The sequence below is a fragment of the Hevea brasiliensis genome, chromosome 6 (genome assembly GCF_030052815.1).
Source record: "Hevea brasiliensis isolate MT/VB/25A 57/8 chromosome 6, ASM3005281v1, whole genome shotgun sequence".
NCBI classification, from domain to species: Eukaryota; Viridiplantae; Streptophyta; class Magnoliopsida; order Malpighiales; family Euphorbiaceae; genus Hevea; species Hevea brasiliensis.
In genome coordinates this window covers 107,141,884-107,164,309 of record NC_079498.1, presented here as the reverse complement: position 1 = coordinate 107,164,309, position 22,426 = coordinate 107,141,884, and the positions used below count along the sequence as shown (strand labels likewise).

Here is a 22,426-nt window from a genome sequence, read left to right as displayed (position 1 = left end):
AAAGTTGGGATGGATTGGGGTTGGTTGAATTAATTATTAATATGAGTAAACTTTGATGAAACATACTTCTTGATGCCATTAATCAATATACTATCCCAAGATTGTCCAATATAATAAGAAAAATCAATATAGAAAGATTTATTTCGAGGTTTAACATAAAATCGTTTAGAGTGGAGAAAGAGAATCTATATAACTGACTCCAAATTTTTGGAATAAAGGCTTAGTTGCGTTGAGTATTATTTTTAGACCGATCTTTTAAGGGTTCATGGTTGCCTCTTTTAATAATATCTTCTTTAATAATCAAGCTTATTTGACTTTATTATTACATTCAATATTTATTTGACAATATAGTGAATCTTATTATTGTAATAAACACTTTGTTTTGTATTACGAAAGCGTGTAAGTTACAAAGAAATAAAGTAAACATACAAAACACTAATATTTATGTGGTTCACCCTCTTAACATAGGGCTACATCCACGGGCATACCATCTTCCACTATCAACAATAATAAATCATTATTACAAGCTTATAGTTATACTACCCATAAACCCAATTACACCCAAGAGAACTCATACTACACAACTGCTCATAATAAATATATTGGTTAGTCCTTCTCAGTCTCCTCTAGACATAACCCAATATATTTACTATTATAATACTACACCACAAAGGGTTTCTTCAACTATATGGGCAAGAGCCCTCTCACCAATGTACAAGAATCCCTTCCTTTTGAATTCTTTATTCTTTCTCCACCTTAGGCTGAAGCCTCTCTCCACTGCAATAGGCAAAAGCCCCTCATCAATGAGCAGAGCCAAATCCGCAGTAATTGGCAAGACCTCTCTCTACAATGGGCGACAACTTCACTCCATGAGCTGAAAGCCACTCACTTCAATGGGCAAAAGCCAAATAACCTTTTCCATCATTCTCTTATTTATGGTGTTAATTCCCTCAATCTTTATCTGATTAGGAGTCCTACTCAATTTAGGAATAACACTAAAATAAGAGTTCTAATCATTATAGGAAATACTTCTCCATCCTATTGAGTAATATTTCTCCCACTCAAATTAAGAAAAAATCTTTCTCCAAATTCCATTAGAATTTTGAGTTATAATTCTAACACACTTGTTGGTAATATTAAAAGATTTATGATTGTTCAGGTATACTTAATTCTAATTGGACAATATAATGATTAATTTTGGCATGCAAGAATAGGACACTTATTAAAAGAATAGACATCAAAATATCCCTCACCTTCCCAAAAACTCCACCCCCTCTAACTCCAAAAGGGAAATGCGACCACAAAGAGACCCACTACACATAGACCAAAATACCCTCAGAATATGTCAATGATTCTATGCAACAAAAATTTGATACTTGAGGTTACATTCGTCATTTCCTGTCAAATAGAAATGAGCGAAAATTTCTCGTATGTGATTAATAGTATTTAAAATCATCTCTTGGCTTTCAAGCTAAGAGACGTTGATGATTACGTGACTGTCATGCAAAGCTATAGAGATTCTGGGCCGCGCCAATGGGTTCTGCCACCAAAACAGCATAGTCTTGAGTTGAAGTTGCCTACCATCTCCGTTCTTTCCCTTCACAGAAGAATCCTTCATCTTTTTCTTGCACTTTCTTCCTTGGAGTTTAGTGTTTCTTCTTAAAAGGTATTCCTTTCATATCTCTCTATCAACTTATATATTTGTCTATACTTCAGATTATTTTGAACATTTGTAGCTTAGCTGTACATTTAAGTACCTCAATTATTTTATGCTTTAGCATCATCAAGATTTAGCTGTCCAAGTAGCCTCTTGTGTTTATGCAGCATCTTTTGGTCTAGGGATAGTGCTTTGGATTGATATTGTCAATTTCCAAGAAGACAATTACTGAAATTTGTAGTTAATTTGATTATCATATGAGGTCTAAAGGCAGCAATGCAATCCGCTATGCATATTTAATGTTTGAACTGATTAAACATCTGAGTTTTGCTCTTCATGGTTCTTATAGTTCCATATTATATGCATTGTGAAGAATCTTCTATTCTGGAGTTTTCGTTTGTTCAATTTGCAGGGCATTAGACTAATAGTTTGGTGGTCGAGTGCTCAAAAAATTTGATGTAATGAAAAAAAAAAAATTCTAGTCCTATAAATTATGAGGCCCCTTCACTGTGTACCTATAATTATGATCCAACACTAAGTTTGGTGCATCATTCAGCTTTTAAATTTGGCTAAAGAAAGGAATTTGGTAAGGAGTTCATATTTTGTACTAGGGAACCAAAAAGAATGGCATCACTTACACCAGGAGTGCTACTAAAGCTTCTTCAGAGTATGAACTCCAAAGCAAAGGTTCGTGGAGAGTATCGGTCTGTTCTGCTACAAGTTATCAGCATTGTTCCTGCCTTGACTGGCTCAGAGCTATGGCCTAACCAAGGCTTCTTTGTAAAAGTATCTGATTCCTCGCATTCGACCTATGTGTCATTATCCAAGGAAGATAACGACCTAATTATGAATAACAAGTTACAACTTGGTCAATTTTTCTATGTTGATAGAATAGAAGCTGGAACCCCAGTTCCAATCCTAGTTGGTGTTAGACCAGTTCCAGGACGAAATCCTTTTGTGGGAAATCCAAAAGATTTGATGCAAATGTTAGTACCATCTGAGGGTCCTGTACCAGTGGATAGTGAAGGAATAAATGGCTCAAAATTTAAGGAATTATTGGAAGGGAAAGAGGGGAGTCCAAGACACAGAATTGTTATAAAGGAGGAAAAAGCTGCTGTTGCTTCTAGATATATGCAGGGTGTTTTGACAGCAAGTTCCAAAATAAGTGGACCTGACTCAAGTGGAGGTGGGAAGAGCAATGAGATGGAGGACAATGGAGCAGGTAATAAGAAGGTTGGATTAGTGAAAGGCAAACAGCAAGAAAACAAAGGTCAGGTATGAAAATCTTGCCTAACGTACGTGTTGATCTTGCAGATATAGATAACAGGTTCTGCTACATGATTTTCTTTAAGATTCTTCCATTTCTTTTCTTTGACAATATTAAGGTGCTACTGAATTACATAGTCCATTGTGCTCTTGCATGATAGATCACAAGATGTTTTCTCCGCAAATTCTGAATGATCAGTTTTTATGTCCAGCAAAGACAAATGGCAATTCAAATCTTTTGTGAAGATAAAAAAATGTTAATCCTTTGCACAAAGATGTAAATGTCAATCAAGTGACAGATATTGCCATTAGCATTGCAGGCACGCCCAACTACTCCTCATCGAAATCGACATGACTCAATTTCATCAAAGCCAGAGGTTGCTGTATCCTGTGCCAAGGAGACTCCAGTGCCTTCCAAGAGCACATCAACAAACTATTCACCAAATAAAAAGGAAAACACAAACTTGAATTCAGATAAAAATATTTTTCCTGAGATTTCAATATCTTGGACCTCTCTGCCTCCAAGCCTCTTGAAGCCTGGGAAGGTTCGTTTCCATTTTTTGCTTTTTTATTCTGTTTTTTCAGTCTGTTCAGTTGGCTTGATGATTGAAGATAAATTTTTAGTTTTGTGCATTGTGATAATAGTCATATTGTTCGTAAGGCCCCTTGATAGTATCATGTATTGATTTTGAGAACAAGTATAGGAAAAAATTATTCATGCAGCAATTCTTGTATCAATTATAATGTATAATACAGTTCTTTTCCCTTTTTTTCCCTCATTATTTGTTGTCATTTCATAAGGGAATGGTTAGAAGAAGATTTTTAGCTTCTTTGATCGCAGCAGAAGCTCAGAAAGAAGCATCTACAACCGCAATTCTTATCAAGTGTCTCAAGTGAGTACATAATCTTCTGTGCCAAAACACATTTCTTTTCAAGTATTTTATTTGATGTAATGATAATATTGTTTCTCATAGATGTCACTCACTTCCATATTTTTCTATAGCATGTTTGCCGATCTCCGCTCCTCTGCCTCACAAGAGAACCCCCATCACTCTCTGACCAAGTTCTTCACACTGCAACAGCTCATCGACCAACCAAATGTAACAATCCCACTAAAAGATAAATCACTTAAAATATCGACTCAGTTTTCATTTCCGGACACAGAAAAAACAACAAAAAAGACAGGTCTAAGTCATGCTAAGAGTACATCGAAGCCTCCAAAGTCTTCAATAGAGTTAGGAGCGACTGAGAAGCTGGAGTGGGCTAAAGGAGATGGAGCAAAAGAAATCAATGAACTAAGGGAGGCTGTCTTGAATGAAACAAGAAATTGGTTTTTAAAATTCTTCGAAGGAGCCTTGGATACTGGGTTTCGTGTTGCTATCCAGGAGAAGAAGGGTAAGGACAGTTCTGGGCGGAGAATGGAGCCAGAGAACAACCATATTGCTGTCACATTGTCACAGCTCAAGCATGCAAATGAGTGGCTAGATAAACAAAGAAACAACTTCAGCTCTGAAAATAATAATGGATTATCGGAGACTGTTGATCGGTTGAAGCAAAAGGTTTATGCTTGTTTGCTTGCTCATGTTGATTCAGCTGCATCAGCTCTAGAGAATCGATCTGATCGAGGTTGATGCAAAAGGGTATTTAAGTTTGAATTTTATGTATCCCCATTGTCCAAAAATAACTTATTAGTAATATTGATTATTGATCCAGGGTAAATTGAGCCAAACAATATTGCAAGTTTGGCAAATCATATTTATAAATGGAAATTATGTGTGGAGTTTTATTTTCATGTAATAAGAGGCCATTTGAAGGTCTGCAGAGTGAGATTTGTTAAAGCTTACTAGATTGATCATGAAGATATGCAGAAGATGAGTCAAGAAACGTCTAACAGAAATACATTTATTTCAAGTGTAACTCCTCACTATAGGCATCAATAGTAACCAACTTATCAGAAGATTAATTAGAATTCTTACCTTGAAGCAGTAGGGCCGTGCTCATCTTTTGAACTTTATGCTGCTCATAAGAGAGAGGAGTCCAAGCTGGAGAATAAGGGCACATGCTAAATTCTCAGATTATCATGCTGATATATTTAGCATGTGCCCGGCTTCTCCAGCATGGCAAAACCCCTTTCCTTTCTGCCATTTTGAATTGAGACAGTTAGGGCTTGGTTTATAAAGTTCAAAGACAAGTACATTTTTAAATGAACAGTAAAATTGCACTTAATTGGTTGTTATTCAAATGTTGCATAATGCTGCAAGCTGATTTGTATCCCACACATTTGTTTTGAGAAGCATTTATTGGTGGTGTGTTTGATTATTGTGGCTTTTGGAATAAGCATTTAATATATTGTCCTTGAAGTAAAATCCAGTGTCATGTTAAGGTGAACCACACAACCTTTGGCTATGCGACGGTTGGAGGTTAGGCTGCCAGAAAGGTGGTCAATTAGAAGTGGAAAGCACAGGTCATTTGTGGGAACTAGAGGCCTACAAGATGCCAACGGAAAGTGGCCTTCCGAATCAATGGCAGCCACCCACCATGGGCCAGTAGGAGATCTAAAAGAATCACTAATGAACACCTTCCCAAAGCGCATCCAAAATCCGTATAGTATAATAAGAATCATAGCATAGGCAACCTCCAAAGTGGAAGTCCTCATAAATAAATAAATAACACCTTGATCACTCACTCAAAATATTTCATGTTGCAAGGATGTTTCATATCATGCAAAAAATTAAATTTAAAAGAGATTCCTCAAGAAAAGGGTCATATTATATTCCCCTCAACAAGTATGTCAAATAACAGTATCTCCTATTGCACCTGTTTGGCATATATTTACAATCACTAGAAACAGCTCCAAGCATATCCAATATTTCAGTACTCTCTGAAAGTTAGATTTAAACGGCCTGGACGAAGATTTGTTTCTTCAAGTAGAGACTTGGGAGCAGTGTTGGGGTGAACTGATCGTACTCCATGAAATATATGTCTAGACTTCCCACCAAATATCAGCACATCTCCTGATTCCAGTATAACTTTTGCAGCATTCTTTTCATCTCTGTTCTCACCATACACGAACTCTCCTTCATCTCCAATTGAAAATGAAACCACAGGCAATCGTTTCTTTAGACTTCTTTCACTTTCATCTTTATCCTGCATGGATAATCAATCATGAGTTCTTTGCAGGACAAAGGAGTATTAATCAATCTCCAGAAAGGCAAGAACATAATTGAGTTAAATGCACAAGGCATCATGGTTGACACAATTTTAGAAAATTCTGGTCATGCTAAAAAAGTGATGCAATTTCAATTAAAACTGCCAAACTATTTAATTCAGTTCTCTACAATACAATACAATACAACTTAACTCAACTCAACTAAGCTTTTATTTCAAACTATTTAATTCAGTTCTCTACAATAAATGATAAAAAAAAGCTAGCTCAGTTCACATCCAAATACTCAAAAAATTTGAGCACATTTGGACAACATTGAAGTTGGAACAGTAAGGTTCTAATAAAAATTATATGAAACTCTAATTCACAACATCAACTAATTCAATGTTATGTGTTCACTCTGGACAATAATCAATGAATGCACTGCATCCCAAACATAAAGAGAAGATTAAAAAAAATATTCCTTACTTCAGTTAATCAACATTTAGTGAAAACTCCACCAATGAAACTAAGTTTTTTATTCAAACCTGATGGAGACCAAGCCGCCCACTTGCTGAGTAAAAATTTACAATACAGATGTCTGGTGACATCCATGGCAGACAATCTTCTAAACTGCTTGCTTCAGAATTTCCTTCTATGAAAGCACAGGAATCTTTCATAGCATTCTCAACCAAGCTACAAAATTCATGAGGAATCTTGGGTGGTTTAGCACCATCTATTGGTCGATATTCTCCATACATACTAGTATTGGGGTCCCAATTCCTACCAAGGCACATCATTCTCAAATGCAGTTTTGCACCATCATGGTAGTTAGGTTGATAGAAACCTCCAGGGCCTAAGCCAAGGTCTCGGCATTTTTTTACCATTTTAACCTAGAATCACATCAGAGCACAAAATAAATAAACAAGACCGTGAACAAAAGAAAATTAACAAGAAGAAATGTTCCCAAAAAAGAAGAGATATAAAAGGAGTAATAAATCGCTAAAGACAGATAATAAGAGAACATCAAGTGAAACCTGATCATCCATAGACAAATAACCCTTCAAAAGAACCATCCCCGATCTTAATATTTTTCCCTCTAATTTGGAAGCTCGCTTGACCTCATTCCGCTTTTCTCTGTTTTTCGCAAGCAACGAAGGCTTCAAAATTACAGGAGTACCAGTCCTTGGCAGAAAAATGTCAAAAGTCTCAATCAGTGTTCGATGCTCTGAATGCTCTGATTCTCTGTTGCATTCAGTACTCTTAGCACACTGTTGTTGGGATGGCTGGTCTTTAGCACCAGAATTCAAGGACGGCAGAGACTGATTTTGCTGGGTAGAAATATTTAATTTGGATGAGAGATCATGATGTAATGTCCCCTCCTTCACAGCTCCCTCTGTTAGCACTTGTCCAGCCTGAATATTCACCACATTATCCTGTGAACTTGAACAAGCAGACGACAATGCAGAACTACCTTCAGAAGCAGAATCGAAAGCCTCAAAAGATTCCAGTTGTTTTGATTCAGAACCACTAGCATTTGAAGCATTTTGATCCTGCTGAAGCACTTCTGAATGGATAGTCCCATCCCCTGAAGGCTTCTTTGGTAGATAAACTTGGGTAGGCACTTTGGAATTCGTACTTCCCCTTCTGCCATGTGACGTTCCATCCCTTCTGCTGAATGAGGAATCATAACAAGCTCCATCTGCACCATCCATCTAGTTGGCAAAATAAATAACATCAGGGAACTTGTCCATCAAACTATAACGTCAATGAGAAATATAGGAATTACTAATTTATCAAAAATATGCTAGTAGCTAAAAATAGGTTAAACAGTAAAATGGGTTATTAACACAACAATTCATTCTTAAATAAAGCAAGCTTTATAGCAGGCAGAAAAGGTAATCAAAAGAATTAAATCTTTCTACCCATACAGATAGTGCCATTTCACTGATTTTCAAGCTTTAAAGAGCAAATCATATAAACACACTATTCTGTTTGACAATTGCAATAAACATCTTCCAGTTAAACTACAAGAGAAGAACGACAAATTGAATGAAGCCCAAAAAGCTTCTGCGTTAAATTAATCACTTGTGAGTATAAACTTTTCAGAAATAGAATTGATCAACAGAGAACAAAATTGAATTAAATATAAAACCAACAACATTAAAAACGAGAGAGGTTACATACATGGCGGCCACGATAAGAAGAATGACCGGCGGAACGGGAGGATCGCCCTCTGGGATTGGAATAACCACCTGATGAAGAAGCTCGGCCACGATTCATGATTGGCGAGGGAAGTTTTGGCGGGAAAAAGGAAAATTAAGGAGTAAGGTCAATTGGCCAATTGCTAGTATGAACTATGAGAATGGTAAAGCAGCACTTGCATGGAAAGAGATAAAGATGGAGAAGAAGCGAATGAGAGAGAGAGAGAAACTTCTAATTGGTTTCTTTCCAAGCAGTGAACTTTGGCCTTCCTTAAGGAATATATATATATATATATATATATATATATATATATATATATATATATATATAAGGATTTTAGATTTTAAATATATAATTTTAATTAATTAATTTTATAGTAAACATATATAAATTTTATGAATATAATTAGTAAAATTTAATTTTGTAATTTATTTGAATTATATTTTAAGTATATTATGAAATTAGTTAATTAATTAAAATATAAACTTTTATGTAAATATATATACATTAAAATTTATTTAATATATTTTATTTATATAAAAAATATAATAAATACATCTGATATAAAAGATACATAAATTTAAATATAAAAATTTAATATAATAATTATTAAATTTATCTTTATATGGATTTCGAATTTTTTATAAACACACATAATTATAATTTACAATTTACTAAATATACTTTCATCCATTTAGCACAATTTTCATATAAGTTGTTAAAATTGCAATTTTTCATAAAAAAACATAAAATATATTTAATTAGGTTCATTAATGGATTTCAAGTCGAAACGATTTCTATCCGGGAGTAATTTCGAATTTTAAAATTCATTAAATTTTTTTTATTAAATTTAATAATTATATTTAAATATAATTTTTAAAACTCTTAAAATTAATTAAAAATAAAAATATAAATTTTTTTTTAATAATTAAAATATAATTTATGCAACTTAGATATATTGAATAATATGCTATTTTAATAGTAGTTAATTATTTTAATAATTAATAATTATTTTATTAACATAAATTATTAATTATTTATATAATAATTTAAAATAAAAATATTCATTTAAATTTTTATTAATTATAAAAGTAACGATATCTTTTTTTATTGGATAATAAATTACTCTTATAATTTTTAAATATTATTATAAATATTATATTATCTAATTATCTAATAATATAAATATTTTAATTAGATTAAAACATTAAAAAATATTATTAAGAAAGTTTTAATTTTAATATAATTAAAAAAAAATAATTATTTTTTGAATAATTAAAAGTGAAAAAAAAAACCCAGCCCACGGAACCTTTAGCCTGGCCCAAATACTTCGATGGAAAGAAAAAAAAAAAAAAAAAAGCGCCTGACCCAAATAGAAGGCTAGTTCGATATTGTACCTTTGAAATTGCCGGTGGCAGTTTCACTTTCAAAGTACAACCTTCAAACCGCTTTGTATTTTCTTCCGTCGATCCCCGGTCTCTGTTTTGCTCGCAGATTTCACCATCAGCTTTTTCTCTTCCCCAGATCTCTTACATCATCGAAACCATAGTCCCAGATGCTATAATCAGGTACTTGTCATTATAAGCGTGTGTGATTGGATAATTACGTATTGAGGTCCGCATTGAATTAATGGGTATTTTGCAAATTTGCTAAACAAGTGCTTAGATGATTTCATCGGTTAGTATTTCATCTGTGGAGATAGATCACAGATTTCTTGTTTTCTAGGTTTGTTTCCTATTGCATTATTCATGGTTAAATTAAATAATTTTGTTAAAAAGAAGAACTGTGTGTCTCTTTCTCTCTCGGGGTTCATTTAGGGATTATTAATGATATGTAGAGAACGTGATTTCTTGGTATTTTATTTAGGGTTAATGACAAAAGATTGCAGTTTTTATTTCTGACTTTGATGATTGAAGAAAAAAAGAAACTTCTTGTTGTGTAGTAGTTTTGGATTTATAGATGGGGCTTTTCTTGACAAATTGGAGTGGGTAGGGTATTATCGTAAGATTTATGCAGACAATTTGGGTTCTTTGCTGTTCGCATATTCAAAATGTGGTCCCTTATCTCAATTGAATGTTTTGTCTCTTGCAAATGATTTTTGATAATAAAAAGCTATAGAGACGCTTAGGTTTCTTATTCTTGCTAAAACGCCAGTTTGAAAGTGTTGGCTTGGTTCAAAATCTGCTTGTTTGCTATCTAATTTATCTGGGTTTTTCTATGTTTAACGTAATGCAGTTACTTTGTAAATCTGAGGAAGATAGAAAGTAAAAATGGTGAAGCTGACAATGATTGCCCGAGTTACCGATGGGCTTCCACTAGCTGAGGGATTGGATGATGGCCGTGATGTGAAAGACATTGAAATGTACAAACAACAAGCAAAGGCTCTATTTAAGAATCTTGCTATGCGTCAAAATGAGCCTTCGAGGATGTCCATTGAAACTGGTCCTTATGTCTTCCAGTATCCTGATTATGTTTGGACTATTTCATGGGATTGCCTTTTAAATTTTGGATCAAGTATAATGTGCTCTCAACACTTGCCCTGTGATATCAATTGTGCTGAACATTTTACATTGCTTAATGAGCTAACTCAAGTCTCACTTTATTCTACTTGATATTGTTGAATTAAAATGGTTTGTTCCTTGCTTTAAGCTTCATTTGATTATTTGATGTGTGTGTGTGTGCTTGTCTGTTCTTGTGTTCATATGTATTACAATTATTCCATTCTTTCTGTAAGCTCATTAAAATATGCCTGTGGAAGTTCATATGTGTGATCATTTACCTTGACTTTAGAACTCAGTTATATTATTGAAGGACATGTTTGTTACCTCACAATGTGTGACCGTTCGTATCCTAAGAAGCTAGCCTTTCAGTACTTGGAAGACCTGAAAAATGAATTTGAGCGTGTTAATGGGGCTCAGATTGAAACTGCTGCTAGACCATACGCCTTCATCAAATTTGGTAGGTCTTTTTGTTTCATTGAACTTGTTTTTCACATTTAATATTTTGTGGACGTTGTTTCCTATACCTCTGCTAGGCTTGATTTGCTTTTATTTTATGTTTTAAAGATACTTTCATACAGAAAACAAAGAAATTGTACCAAGACACCCGTACTCAGCGGAATATTGCAAAGTTGAATGATGAACTCTATGAAGTTCACCAAATAATGACTCGTAATGTGCAGGAAGTACTTGGTGTTGGTGAAAAACTAGACCGTAAGATACACTCCTTTATTTGCACTTAATTTCAGTATATTCTATTATTCTTCTTATGCTCAAATGGATCTCAAAAGAATAAAATGCTGGATATCATAATTAGAGTGCAGGGAAGATCTAAGCTTGAAATAAGTGCAAGTTCATACATACTTTCAAAATATGCACATGATTGTAAGATTTGATGAGTTGATGAATGCATACAGAAGACAACTTGGTTAGATAGGTTAACAAAGCCTGTGTTGCTTTTTCACATTCAACTCAACTCAACTCAACTAAGCCTTTATCCCAAAAATTTGGGGTCGGCTATATGGATTCGCTTTTTCCACTCTAAACGATTTTGGGTTAAATCCTCAGAAATGTGTAATGCTTCTAAGTCATGCTGTACTACTCTCCTCCAAGTCAAATTAGGTCTACCCCTTTTTTTCTTTCTATCCTCTAGCCTAATGTGCTCTACTTGTCTAACTGGAGCCTCCGTATGTCTACGCTTCACATGACCAAACCACCTCAATCTCCCTTCTCTCAACTTATCTTCAATTGGCACCACTCCTACCTTTTCTCTAATACTTTCATTACGGACTTTATCTAGTCTAGTATGGCCACTCATCCACCTTAACATTCTCATCTCTGCAACTCTTATCTTAGATGCATACGACTCTTTCAAAGGCCCAACACTCACTACCATATAGCATAGCCAGTCGTATGGCAAGACGGTAAAATTTTCCTTTTAATTTATTGGGAATCTTACGATCTCATAAAACTCCCGTGGCACGTCTCCACTTCAACCAGCCAGCTTTAATCCTATGACTAACATCCTCCTCACATCCCCCATCTACTTGAAGGACTGAGCCTAGATATTTAAAGTGATTACTTTGGGACAGTGCCACTCCATTCAAACTAACTCCTTCCCTATCACCGCTTTGACCTTCACCGAACTTGCAATGCATGTATTCTGCCTTCGTTCTACTTAACTTAAAACCCTTTGACTCTAGAGTACTTCTCCAAAGTTCTAGCTTCCTATTGACTCCTTCTCGTGTCTCATCTATCGTAACAATATCATCCGCAAAACATCATGCACCAAGGAATACTCTCTTGTATATGTTTCAGTTCATCTAAAACTAATGTAAAAAGGTAAGGGCTTATGGTCGATCCTTGGTGTAATCCAATTGAGATCGGAAAATCTCTTGTGTCCCCTCCCACTGTGCACAATAGTAGTTGCTCCTTCATACATATCTTTCAATACTTTTATATTCCTAATATATACCCTATTTTGTTCTAACGCATTCCATAAGACCTCTCTTGGGACGCTATCATAAGCCTTCTCCAAATCAATAAAAACCATGTGTAGATCTTTCTTCCCATCTCTATATTTCTCCATCAAGCTTCTAATGAGAAAGATCGCTTCCATAGTTGAACGACTGTGCATGAAACCAAATTGATTGAGAGAGATAGAAGTATCATGACGTAGTCGATGCTCCACAACTCTCTCCCACAACTTCATAGTATGGCTCATGAGTTTAATTCCTATAGTTTGAGCAACTCAGTATGTCTCCCTTATTTTTAAAAATAGGTACTAAAATACTCTTCCTCCATTCATCGTGCATTTTCTTTGAGTTTAGAATCTTATTAAATAATTTAGTTAACCATGCCACTCCCATATCTCCCAAATACTTCCACACTTCAATTGGTATTTCATCTGGGTCCACAGCTTTACTTACTTTCATTCTCTTAAGTGCTTCCTTTTCTTATAAAGTTCTAATCCTTCTAGTGTAATTTAGTTTCTTTTCTTTTGTTGTTTAATCTATATTCACGCTTATTTCCATTTTGACTATTATTAAAGAGATCATTAAAATAATTTCTCCATCTTTCTTTAATGTCCTCATCTTTCACCAACACTTTTCCTTCTTTATCCTTAATGCACCTAACTTGATTGAGATCTTGACATTTCCTTTCTCTACTCCTTGCTAATCTATAAATATCTTTCTCCCCTTCTTTAGTTCCAAGTTTCTCATATAACTTTTCAAAGGCCTGTGCTCTTGCTTGGCTAACTGCCTTTTTTGCCTCTTTCTTTGCTATCTTGTACTGTTCATATGCCTCATTATTATCACATTTAGGTAATTTCTTATACCATTCCCTTTTTCTCTTCACTGCCTTTTGTACTTCCTCATTCCACCACCATCTCTTTTGAGGGTGGTCCATGTCCTTTAGACTCCCCAAGTACTTTTCTAGCTACTTCTCTAATCTTTGATGCCATCTGTATCCACATATCATTGGCCTCCATATCTAGCTTCCATACTTCGGACTCAAGAAGCTCATTTTTGAACTTCACTTGCTTTACTCCTTTGAACTCCCACCACTTTGTTCGAGCTACACTATTTCTTCTGACCTTACTTGAATTGTTCCTAAACTTAACATCCAAGACCACCAACCTATGTTGACTTGTTAAAGCCTCTCCTGGAATGACCTTGCAATCCTTGCATAGAGCTCTATTTGTCTTCCTGGTTAAGAGGAAGTCGATTTGGCTTCTATGTTGCCCACTTTTGAAAGTCACTAAATGTGACTCTCTTTTTATAAAGTAGGTATTTGCTAGTATTAGGTCGTATGCCATAGCAAAATCCAAGATACTTTTTCCCTCCTCATTTCGACTGCCAAAACCAAAACCTCCATGAACATTCTCATAACCTTGCCTATCACTTCCTACATGTCCATTCAAATCTCCACCAATGAAAACATTCTCTTCATTCGGTATGCTTTGCATTAAATCATCCATATCTTCCCAAAACCTTTGTTTACTCTCACTGTCTAGTCCTATTTGTGGGGCATAAGCACTAACTATATTTATTGTTTCTCCATCTAGTACTAGCTTTACTAGTATAATTCTATCTCCTACTCTTTTCACAGCTACTACTGCGTCTTTCAATGTCCTGTCTATGATTATACCCACTCCGTTCTTGTTTCTCTCCTTTCCGGTAAACCACAATTTGTACCCTGAATTACCCACTTCCTTACTTTTCTCTCCTACCCATTTAGTCTCCTGAATGCAAGCAATATTCACCCTTCTCCTTTCTAAGGTATCCACAAGCTCCATTAATTTTCCTGTAAGTGATCCAACATTCCAAGTATCAACCCTGATCCTCCTCCTATCCTGCTCCTTCCTAATTGGTCTCCTTCTATGATATCTTCTATTATTTTCTATGTCTATCTTGTGTTCTGTTCCACTATTTGTTCTATTATCTGTCTTATGGACTAACTTCTTTACCCACACCCGTCCATGATGTGGGAACCCTTGCTTACTTAACACCACACCCGGGCGCCGGCATGGCGCGTCGCTTTCGGTGAACGCCCTACACCCTTGCATATTTATCACTACACCCGGGCTCCGATGTAGCGCGTCGTTAGTAGAGGACGCCCCAACGTTTATATCATTTGAATCCATATCATAGGGTGTGACGAAATTTTTACGCTGGTTGTCACCTACCGCAACCCTCCTCCTTTATCCGGGCTTGGGACCGGCTAAGCGCAAACTACTTAGGCGGAGTTGTTGCTTTTTCACATTATGCTAAAATAATTTAAATCTCAAGCTTTTTGGGTTTTTTAACGAAAAATACCTTTGCTTTCCAGATTTGAAGGTAACCTCTAATTGTCATTACTGTTTCCTTTTAGTTGCATTCATTTCATTTATTGTAATATCTTTTACAAGAATAGCATTGCCATACACATATTCCTCTGGTAAAATTCTGGAATTGTTTGGTCTCGCTACGGAAAATATTAGAAAGCTGAGTTCTAATATATCACCTACTTTGTTTGACTTTCATCACTCTCAGTCTTTGCAGTTAGTGCATGCAGATCACCATTTGTGGGTCAAGGAAGGTTGCATAAGCTAGAATGCCATATATATCACATCTTATGGGAATTCTTATTTGAATCCTTCTTGTAGTCTGTTCTTTATTAATAAAATTGCACTTAACCTGTCCTGTGTTATGTTTGTTTTTTTTTTCCTTTGTTATTTGATGTTGGTCATCTGCCACTTTTTCCTAAGATTTTTGTGAGAGCATTAATAGAAAAAACATTTTGTTAATGTGGCCATGCTAAACTAGATAAAACATAACAGAAAAAACATATTTGATGTTGCGGAGATAAGAATGTTAAGGTGGATGAGTGACCATACTAGACTAAATAAAGTTCGTAATGAGAGTATTAGAGAAAAGGTAGGAGTGGTGCCAATTGAGGATATGTTGAGAGGAGAGATTGAGGTGATTTAGTCATGTGAAGCGTAGACATACGGAGGCTCCAGTTAGACAAGTAAAACACATTGGGTTAGAGGATAGAAAGAAAAGAAAGGGCAGACCTAAACTGACTTGGAGGAGAGTAGTATAACATGACCTAGAAGTATTATACATTTTCGAGGATTTAACCCAAAATCGTTTAAAGTGGAGAAAGAGAATCTATATAGCCGACCCTGAATAAATTTTTGGGATAAAAGTTTAGTTTAGTTGAGTTGAGTATTAACAGAAAAAACATTTTTTTTTATTTCTTTACTAATTTTGTCATATAATGGTATCAATGATCTCTCTCCCTCCCCTCTCTCTTTCGCTTTCTGAAGGAAATATGCCTTTTATACTTTGCATAGTTGGTGAAATTTACTGAACAAAAATGCACTTTGCATATTTGGGTGATAATGCAGAGGTCAGCGAAATGTCCAGTCGGTTAACATCAGAATCTCGCATATATGCTGACAAGGCAAGAGATTTGAATAGGCAGGTTGGTTACGCTGATCTGGTAGTTATAGTAAATGTGTAATCCAACTGGCACTTCTGAAACTTGCTTTGTGTTTATTGGCCATGATGCTATGACATGTGAATGTCTTAGGGCTTGCATGAGTGCTTCTCTGAAGTTGAATCTTGTTTCATATCCAAATGGAAAGAAAGAAAGGTTGTGCACACTTTCTATGATGCCATTTTTATGTATGTAAAAATGTTTTAAGAAAATGAATGGAATTCAATATTTCTTTTTGCTACCTTATTGGAACTAGCATGAAAAAAATGCATTCTTTATCCAATGGTGAATGATAGGTCTGTGACTGGAAAGGATCCTAGGCTATTGCGTTAATGTGGATTGTGTGCTAAAAATTTTAGTTAGATGTTGTGGCTATTGCAATGGGATGGATTGTGGTGTTCATTCTTTGTTAAGTCATGCTTTGCATTCAGTTAAAAAAAAAGTCATGCTTTGTGTCTTGCAGGAGATAAACTGTCTCTGGTTGGAATTTACTATTCGCTGTCATTGCTTGCAAATATAATTGCATGAAGTAGACACTGTTGAAATTTATTTATCACATTCTTTACACCCTTTGACTGCAGGCCTTAATTAGGAAGTGGGCTCCTGTTGCCATCGTGTTAGGAGTTGTTTTCCTCCTTTTCTGGATTAAAACGAAAATCTGGTGATCCTTTGCCTTCTTTGGCTTCTGAGAATTGTTGCATCATTTTCCTGGGTTTCTCTATATTGCTGTCAGTTACTTGTGTTCATGGTGAATCATCTGAACTTGGGGGACTTCTGAATGGGAACTAGATGCATGTGAAGACTTAAATCATGTTTCAAGCTGGACTGTAGTTTTTATTCATGGGACACTCTGGTTAAAAGGATTTGTTCTTTAAGGAGCTCCCAACGACCATTTGGAGATATGAAAGAGAGAGACCCTTTGATTTACAAGTTAAGGAGCAAAAATACATTGAATACGAGAAAATTTCTATATTCTCAATACTTTATAGAGGCTATATATTGATCTACATGATTATGGCATGGCCATCAGTATGTGATCTGCAATTACACACTTTCTACAAATTTTAAATTACCTTATGATTTATGTGTTCCTTGTGTCTTTTATTTATTATTTGTTGGTAGTACTCTATCAGCAAATAATTTTCCTTTTAAGTTTTTGGGTGCTGTAATGCGTTTGACATGCATTAATTTTTATCATGAGCTCTGCAGCCATGAAATGTACCATGTTTCTCATAGCAGAAAAGGGCAGCTCTGTGTGCTGCTGAACCTGAAAAGATCGTCACTGAATAGCCTAGTAATATATTGTTTATGAGAGTTATATCATATTGATGATGTTTTTAAAACAGATTCCAGGCATAGCATTTTTCTGATCAAGGCAAGGTGGGTGATAAACAGTCTGATCTTGAGTTTGTATGAAAAGTAAATCCATTTAGATTTGTGGCAAGAGACTTGATGATACTTTTAGTGGTTACAATGTGTTTGCCTGTTTATGTGAATTGATTGTTCTTTGGCTTTTCAATCCCTATTAGACTTGCTTGATGGAAATGCAATCTGCCTGCCCAAATATTATGTTCATTTAGATTTGGCATGTTTCATGCATGAATACATTACAAGCAGCTCTGGTCGGTTTACTTCAGCATGCACTTACCTCCTGATCCCAGCCTGGTCCATGATGAAGCAGCGACTCTGGTTACTGGGTATGCCGTAGCTATTTAGTGTAATTTTTTGTCTGGTATCACCATTAATGTTTAGGAAATGTTTCCAGATGATGATGGATTAAGCACGAAATCAAATGGTCTAAGCACACTCGAGTACGCTATGCCCAAATTAAGTTATCTCCATGCATGCTAATCTGCACTTGTATTCTACTTTTTCACGAGACTGAGTGAGAAGAAAAGAGTGGAAAAATGAACTTGCGATTGAGCCAAAGGTAGCTCTCTATGCTTATAAAAGAGCTATGGACTGACATTCAGTGGAAGAATGAGCTATTGACACGCTACTCCCCCTAACCAATAGATTCATTTATAAGGTGCAAATAAGATGGAAGAATTGTGTCCGCCGAATCCAAAAGAGTTTGACAGTGCCACCTTTATGTCCATCCGTTCTTTTTTGGCACCAACAAGCACATGCTTGTCCTGAAAAAAGAGAACAATGTATTGAAGACAAAGTACTCGGAAACCGGGACGTTCAATAAATCTGTTCGGTTTTGAATCGAATCAAAGTACTTTAAAGAAAATAACTAAGAAATGCTAATTGAATTAAAAAAGAGCATATTGTGAGGTCATAGGGTCCGTAGAAGGAATAGCATACCACGGCTTTGTCCGGATTTTCAAGATTGATGTTGGGATGGATCCATCCTGTTTGTATTGCCTATGTTTGAAAAAGGAAAACCCCTAATTCAGAATCAGGATGAGACATGGAAGTTCGATAATTTGTGGAGCAGAGCACAAATAACATGTCTTGAATCATTTCACTGACTGATCCAAAATTGAAGACTTACTTAAGATGAACACATGGAAGAATTTACCTTAACTGTTGCTACAGCTTCAACTGCACCAGCAGCTCCCAGTAGGTGACCAATCATGGATTTTGTAGAGTTCACCCTTAGCTGAAAATAGTATCAAACTAAGAATGCTGAAGAGTGACTGCTAAGTTCAGAACAGAGCACATGCTGTACTGTTTACCTCAGGGTTCCCGCCAAAACAACGAACAAGAGCTTGGAATTCTCTTAGATCACCTGTTTGTGTTGATGTGGCATGTGCATTTATGTAGTTTATATCTTCTTTGAAAACACCAGTTTGAGCTAAGGCTTGTTCTATGCAAAGAGAGATGCCCATTCCTGATTTTAGAGATGAAAACATGAGTATCAGTTTAGCTTACCATCAGGATATACCCGATTTTCAACTTTTTCTAGCAATTTTGAAAAGCTAGCTTACCATCAGGATGAGGCTCAGTCATGTGATAAGCATCACAAGTGCAGCTTCCGCCAAGGAATTCTGCATAAATCTGTGCTCCTCTTCTCTGTTGTATCAACAAGAAAATGAACTTAAGGAGGAAACTCTTGACCACATATAAGGGGAAACCTTTCATCCTGCAGGTATACCTTAGCATGTTCTAGCTCTTCTAAAAGTAAAATACCGGCTCCTTCTCCCAGAACAAATCCATCACGGTCCTGATCAATGAATACAATTTTAGGGATCAGAATTCATAGGAATTAGCATTTACATCCAATAACTATCCTAGAAGAAAATAGAGAGTTCATGTCCTACAGAATCCCAGGGGCGTGATGCTTTGGTTGGATCATTATTCCTATGTGATAGAGTTCTGCAAGCCACAAAACCTCCCAAGCCTGAATCTCCAATATTAAATAAAATGTTTAGTTTATAGAAAGCAAAGATCTTCATCCTTCAATCAAAACACAGAATGAGAAAGTTATGCTCTACCTATTGGAATAATTGCTGCATCAGAGCCACCACAAAGCATTAAGTCCTGCAAATGGCACAGAAAGTGGAGAGTACAGCATTAAAATTTTGAGATCCACCCAGAGAAATACTAAAAAAAAAAAAGCATAAATTCCTAGAACATGGAATCTAAAAAAAGCAAATTGCAATTGCTGTCTGCAGGAGATGAAAGGGAGGTACTTACTGTTTCACCTCTGATGATGTGATTTGCTGAGTTAAGTATACAAAAGTTGCTAGTTGCACAAGCAGAAGAGATTGAGTAGCTAGGGCCCATCCATCCCTGCAATTAGGCAACTTGTAAATTGCTATCGGCAACTTGTAAATTGCTATGTGCTGGTGCTGCACTAACAAATTTACTATATAGTTCTAATCAATCTAATTTTTTGAGCTTACCAAATCCATTGCTAGTATTGCAGAACCCACGTTAGTCGTTGCAAAAGGTACACAAAATGGATTCATCTTTTTATATGAAACCCTCAATGCTTCTACTCCATCATTAAAAACCTGTACAAACAGTATGATGCCATAAGCAACATAAGGAAGCAAAAGCAAATTCCATTTTAAATTTTGAAGTAATATCAAGCAAGTCTTTTTGTATTACCAATCATTTAATCACCCACCTTCACTTACCTTCATGCCTCCCAATGCAGAGCCAATTATAACTCCACATCTAGTTTTATCCAACACACCCATAACTTGGTCTGTAATTCCACCATCTACCAAGGCTTTCTTGCCAGCAGTAAGCAAGTAAAGCACAAATTTATCTGCCCTCTTTGAAAGCTTTGGTGATACCCATTCATCTGGTGAGAAAGACTTGATTTCACCAGCAATTTTCTGTTAGAATAACAAGTAGAGTTGAAAAACTGATTCAAGTATACAATCAATTACTATTATACAAGGTTTGAGCCAAGGAAAATATACAGTGGGAAACTGAGAACAGTCAAAAGCTTCAATCTCACTTATGCCACTGACACCATTAAGAAGATTATTGTAGAATGTATCTGCATCTTGACCTATTGAGGTTACCACACCCACCCCCGTCACAACCACCCGGCGGTGCTTTGTAAGAGGTTTCTTCATCAATGCAACTTCCTTTTCGGGCTGCACGGCCACTGCCACACCACCTAAAAGAACATAAGAAATAGTTCCTAAGAAATCAGGTGGACATCAACAAAGAACAGGTGCTCACTAATAACCATATAATTACTTAAACATGACGGTGTGGACGATTACCGGAGCGGACTGCCCCCTTCTTCTGCTTTTGACTTCGATTAGATGATTTTGATCCAAAGAGTGAGAGAACATTGTTTAAAGGTGGAGATGGCCTATTTGAATTGTAGAACACCGTCCATGGCTCGAAGGATAGACAAGAACTTACCAAATTTTGTATGCCAGATACTTGGAAAGATGAAAATAAGTTCTGTGAATAGTAGACAGCCCCGCCGTTATTACTGCTGCATTTTGTTATGAGCTTCTTGAGTCTGGCCATCTGGTTCAGCTTCTTGGGAAACTGAAACATAGAGGAGCTTAAAGGATGATCTTTCTCGCAAGCCATAGATATACAACCAGCAAAAAACCAAGTGCACAGTGGGGAGGATATAGAAGAAACAGCCATTGATGGAAAAGGAACAGAACCAAAAAAAAGAAATTAAGAATGTGAAAACAGAGAAAGATTCAGCAAGAAATGTGATAAGAAAGGAGCAAAAGGTTGTTAATGGAGCTGCCACTGCAGAAACTGTGAACAGTCCAATTTAAATGCTGTAAAGAAAAAAAGAAAAAAACTAAAACCAAAGCACCATGATTAAATTAAGAGTTCAGTAGTTTGATGAAGCAAAAAGAAGATGCAAATCTAGGTGGGTTTTTATTCTGCAGAGGAAAAGTATACGAGTTTAGACAATTTCTCTGCCTCACATGGATTACTATATGTTTGTACTTATATCATAGTAAGTTTCTTACGCCTCCAGTCTCTTAATACTAGTGTTTTTTAATCTGTTTGACAAATATGTTGCAGTAATATTCTCTTCCCACAGCATCTGATTCCTTTTACTAGCAGAGTTCCTCTAAAGCTGAGTTCTGAGTATAATTTGAAAAAATGAGAGAAATTTGATGGCGATGATGAAACCTGGTTGAATTATCTTTAAAATCAGTAGTATGATTGATGGGTCTTGAAGTATATTCAGATCCAAACCACAGGATATTATTGTCTCTGCAGACTAAGGGCTTGTAGATTCCAGGTTTCTTGTATAATTCATTTATACTGTCCGAGGTTGATATATTAATTAACAATAAAACAAAGGAAAAAATGGCATGTTCTTGGTTAGAATGAGCAAAGAAGAATCATCTGGTGGCTCATGAGGAAGGTTTTGTCCGCTAAATTGTCACCATTTGCATTGAAACTTGCGCAGATTTTTGTCTGCTAATAAAAACCTCTCTATTAAAATACACGGGAACTTTACATAAGTTTTATAATAATTATTTAATACACAATAATGAGTTTATAATAGATGTATTATGAGCCTATTTGGTATTACTGGTGGAACTACTGTCGAGAAAATTACTTTTTTATATATAATAATTAGAAAGTATTAAAAAATAATTTAAAATTAAATTTGATAAGTTTTAATCATAAGAACACTAAAATAACAAAATATTTTTTTTCAAATGACTTTTTTCAATAGGATTTAAAATGGTGCTTTTATTTATAAAA

At 35.5% G+C, this 22,426-nt stretch overlaps 4 protein-coding genes across 6 annotated transcripts; 2 read left to right on the top strand and 2 right to left on the bottom strand.

Annotated features, from left to right (window-relative positions):
• The first annotated feature begins 1,483 nt into the window (after positions 1 to 1,483).
• On the top strand, positions 1,484 to 4,761 carry LOC110664817 (uncharacterized). 3 transcript variants are annotated; one of them, XM_021824687.2, is made up of 5 exons: positions 1,484 to 1,666; positions 2,269 to 2,932; positions 3,244 to 3,468; positions 3,725 to 3,816; positions 3,927 to 4,761. In XM_021824687.2, exons 2-5 carry the CDS (start codon positions 2,282 to 2,284, stop codon positions 4,552 to 4,554), a joined length of 1,596 nt encoding a protein of 531 aa, XP_021680379.1. In that variant the 5' UTR covers positions 1,484 to 1,666; positions 2,269 to 2,281; the 3' UTR covers positions 4,555 to 4,761. The 3 variants fall into 3 exon arrangements, with proteins under 3 accessions (XP_021680379.1, XP_021680372.1, XP_021680369.1); XM_021824680.2 differs by having other exon boundaries at positions 2,070 to 2,932; XM_021824677.2 differs by lacking the exon at positions 1,484 to 1,666 and having other exon boundaries at positions 1,679 to 2,932.
• Positions 4,762 to 5,670: 909 nt separating this feature from the next.
• LOC110658950 (uncharacterized) lies at positions 5,671 to 8,539 on the bottom strand. Its single transcript, XM_021816754.2, has 4 exons — positions 8,256 to 8,539; positions 7,106 to 7,783; positions 6,617 to 6,961; positions 5,671 to 6,070 (listed from the first exon to the last, which is right to left on the bottom strand). Exons 1-4 carry the CDS (start codon positions 8,349 to 8,351, stop codon positions 5,795 to 5,797), a joined length of 1,395 nt encoding a protein of 464 aa, XP_021672446.1. The 5' UTR covers positions 8,352 to 8,539; the 3' UTR covers positions 5,671 to 5,794.
• A 1,117-nt stretch (positions 8,540 to 9,656) lies between these two features.
• On the top strand, positions 9,657 to 17,581 carry LOC110664794 (25.3 kDa vesicle transport protein SEC22-1). The gene is made up of 6 exons (XM_021824658.2): positions 9,657 to 9,841; positions 10,509 to 10,731; positions 11,071 to 11,231; positions 11,339 to 11,485; positions 16,167 to 16,243; positions 16,840 to 17,581. Exons 2-6 carry the CDS (start codon positions 10,544 to 10,546, stop codon positions 16,921 to 16,923), a joined length of 657 nt encoding a protein of 218 aa, XP_021680350.1. The 5' UTR covers positions 9,657 to 9,841; positions 10,509 to 10,543; the 3' UTR covers positions 16,924 to 17,581.
• A 331-nt stretch (positions 17,582 to 17,912) lies between these two features.
• Positions 17,913 to 21,818, bottom strand: LOC110665205 (3-oxoacyl-[acyl-carrier-protein] synthase II, chloroplastic-like). Its single transcript, XM_021825233.2, has 13 exons — positions 20,953 to 21,818; positions 20,641 to 20,843; positions 20,350 to 20,553; positions 20,113 to 20,223; positions 19,904 to 19,999; positions 19,702 to 19,747; positions 19,528 to 19,607; positions 19,362 to 19,430; positions 19,195 to 19,279; positions 18,943 to 19,097; positions 18,786 to 18,866; positions 18,569 to 18,628; positions 17,913 to 18,393 (listed from the first exon to the last, which is right to left on the bottom strand). The coding sequence occupies exons 1-13, from the start codon at positions 21,332 to 21,334 to the stop codon at positions 18,277 to 18,279; spliced, it is 1,689 nt and encodes a 562-aa protein (XP_021680925.2). The 5' UTR covers positions 21,335 to 21,818; the 3' UTR covers positions 17,913 to 18,276.
• Positions 21,819 to 22,426: the final 608 nt, after the last annotated feature.

What these genes read in the sequence shown, in the direction of transcription:
- LOC110664794 (XM_021824658.2), top strand. Translation starts at nt 10,544, where the DNA reads ATGGTGAAGCTGACAATGATTGCCCGAGTTACCGATGGGCTTCCACTA. An exon ending in ACTGGTCCTTATGTCTTCCA is followed by an intron (nt 10,732 to 11,070) that starts GTATCCTGATTA and finishes TTTAGAACTCAG; the next exon opens with TTATATTATTGAAGGACATG. An exon ending in TGTTGGTGAAAAACTAGACC is followed by an intron (nt 11,486 to 16,166) that starts GTAAGATACACT and finishes GTGATAATGCAG; the next exon opens with AGGTCAGCGAAATGTCCAGT.
- LOC110658950 (XM_021816754.2), bottom strand. Translation starts at nt 8,351, where the DNA reads ATGAATCGTGGCCGAGCTTCTTCATCAGGTGGTTATTCCAATCCCAGA. An exon ending in CTTCTTATCGTGGCCGCCAT is followed by an intron (nt 7,784 to 8,255) that starts GTATGTAACCTC and finishes TTTGCCAACTAG; the next exon opens with ATGGATGGTGCAGATGGAGC. An exon ending in GGCGGCTTGGTCTCCATCAG is followed by an intron (nt 6,071 to 6,616) that starts GTTTGAATAAAA and finishes TTATCCATGCAG; the next exon opens with GATAAAGATGAAAGTGAAAG.
- LOC110665205 (XM_021825233.2), bottom strand. Translation starts at nt 21,334, where the DNA reads ATGGCTGTTTCTTCTATATCCTCCCCACTGTGCACTTGGTTTTTTGCT. An exon ending in AAGAGCTAGAACATGCTAAG is followed by an intron (nt 19,280 to 19,361) that starts GTATACCTGCAG and finishes TTGATACAACAG; the next exon opens with AGAAGAGGAGCACAGATTTA. An exon ending in AAGCTGTAGCAACAGTTAAG is followed by an intron (nt 18,629 to 18,785) that starts GTAAATTCTTCC and finishes TTTCAAACATAG; the next exon opens with GCAATACAAACAGGATGGAT.
- LOC110664817 (XM_021824687.2), top strand. Translation starts at nt 2,282, where the DNA reads ATGGCATCACTTACACCAGGAGTGCTACTAAAGCTTCTTCAGAGTATG. An exon ending in AGCAAGAAAACAAAGGTCAG is followed by an intron (nt 2,933 to 3,243) that starts GTATGAAAATCT and finishes TTAGCATTGCAG; the next exon opens with GCACGCCCAACTACTCCTCA. An exon ending in GCCTCTTGAAGCCTGGGAAG is followed by an intron (nt 3,469 to 3,724) that starts GTTCGTTTCCAT and finishes TCATTTCATAAG; the next exon opens with GGAATGGTTAGAAGAAGATT.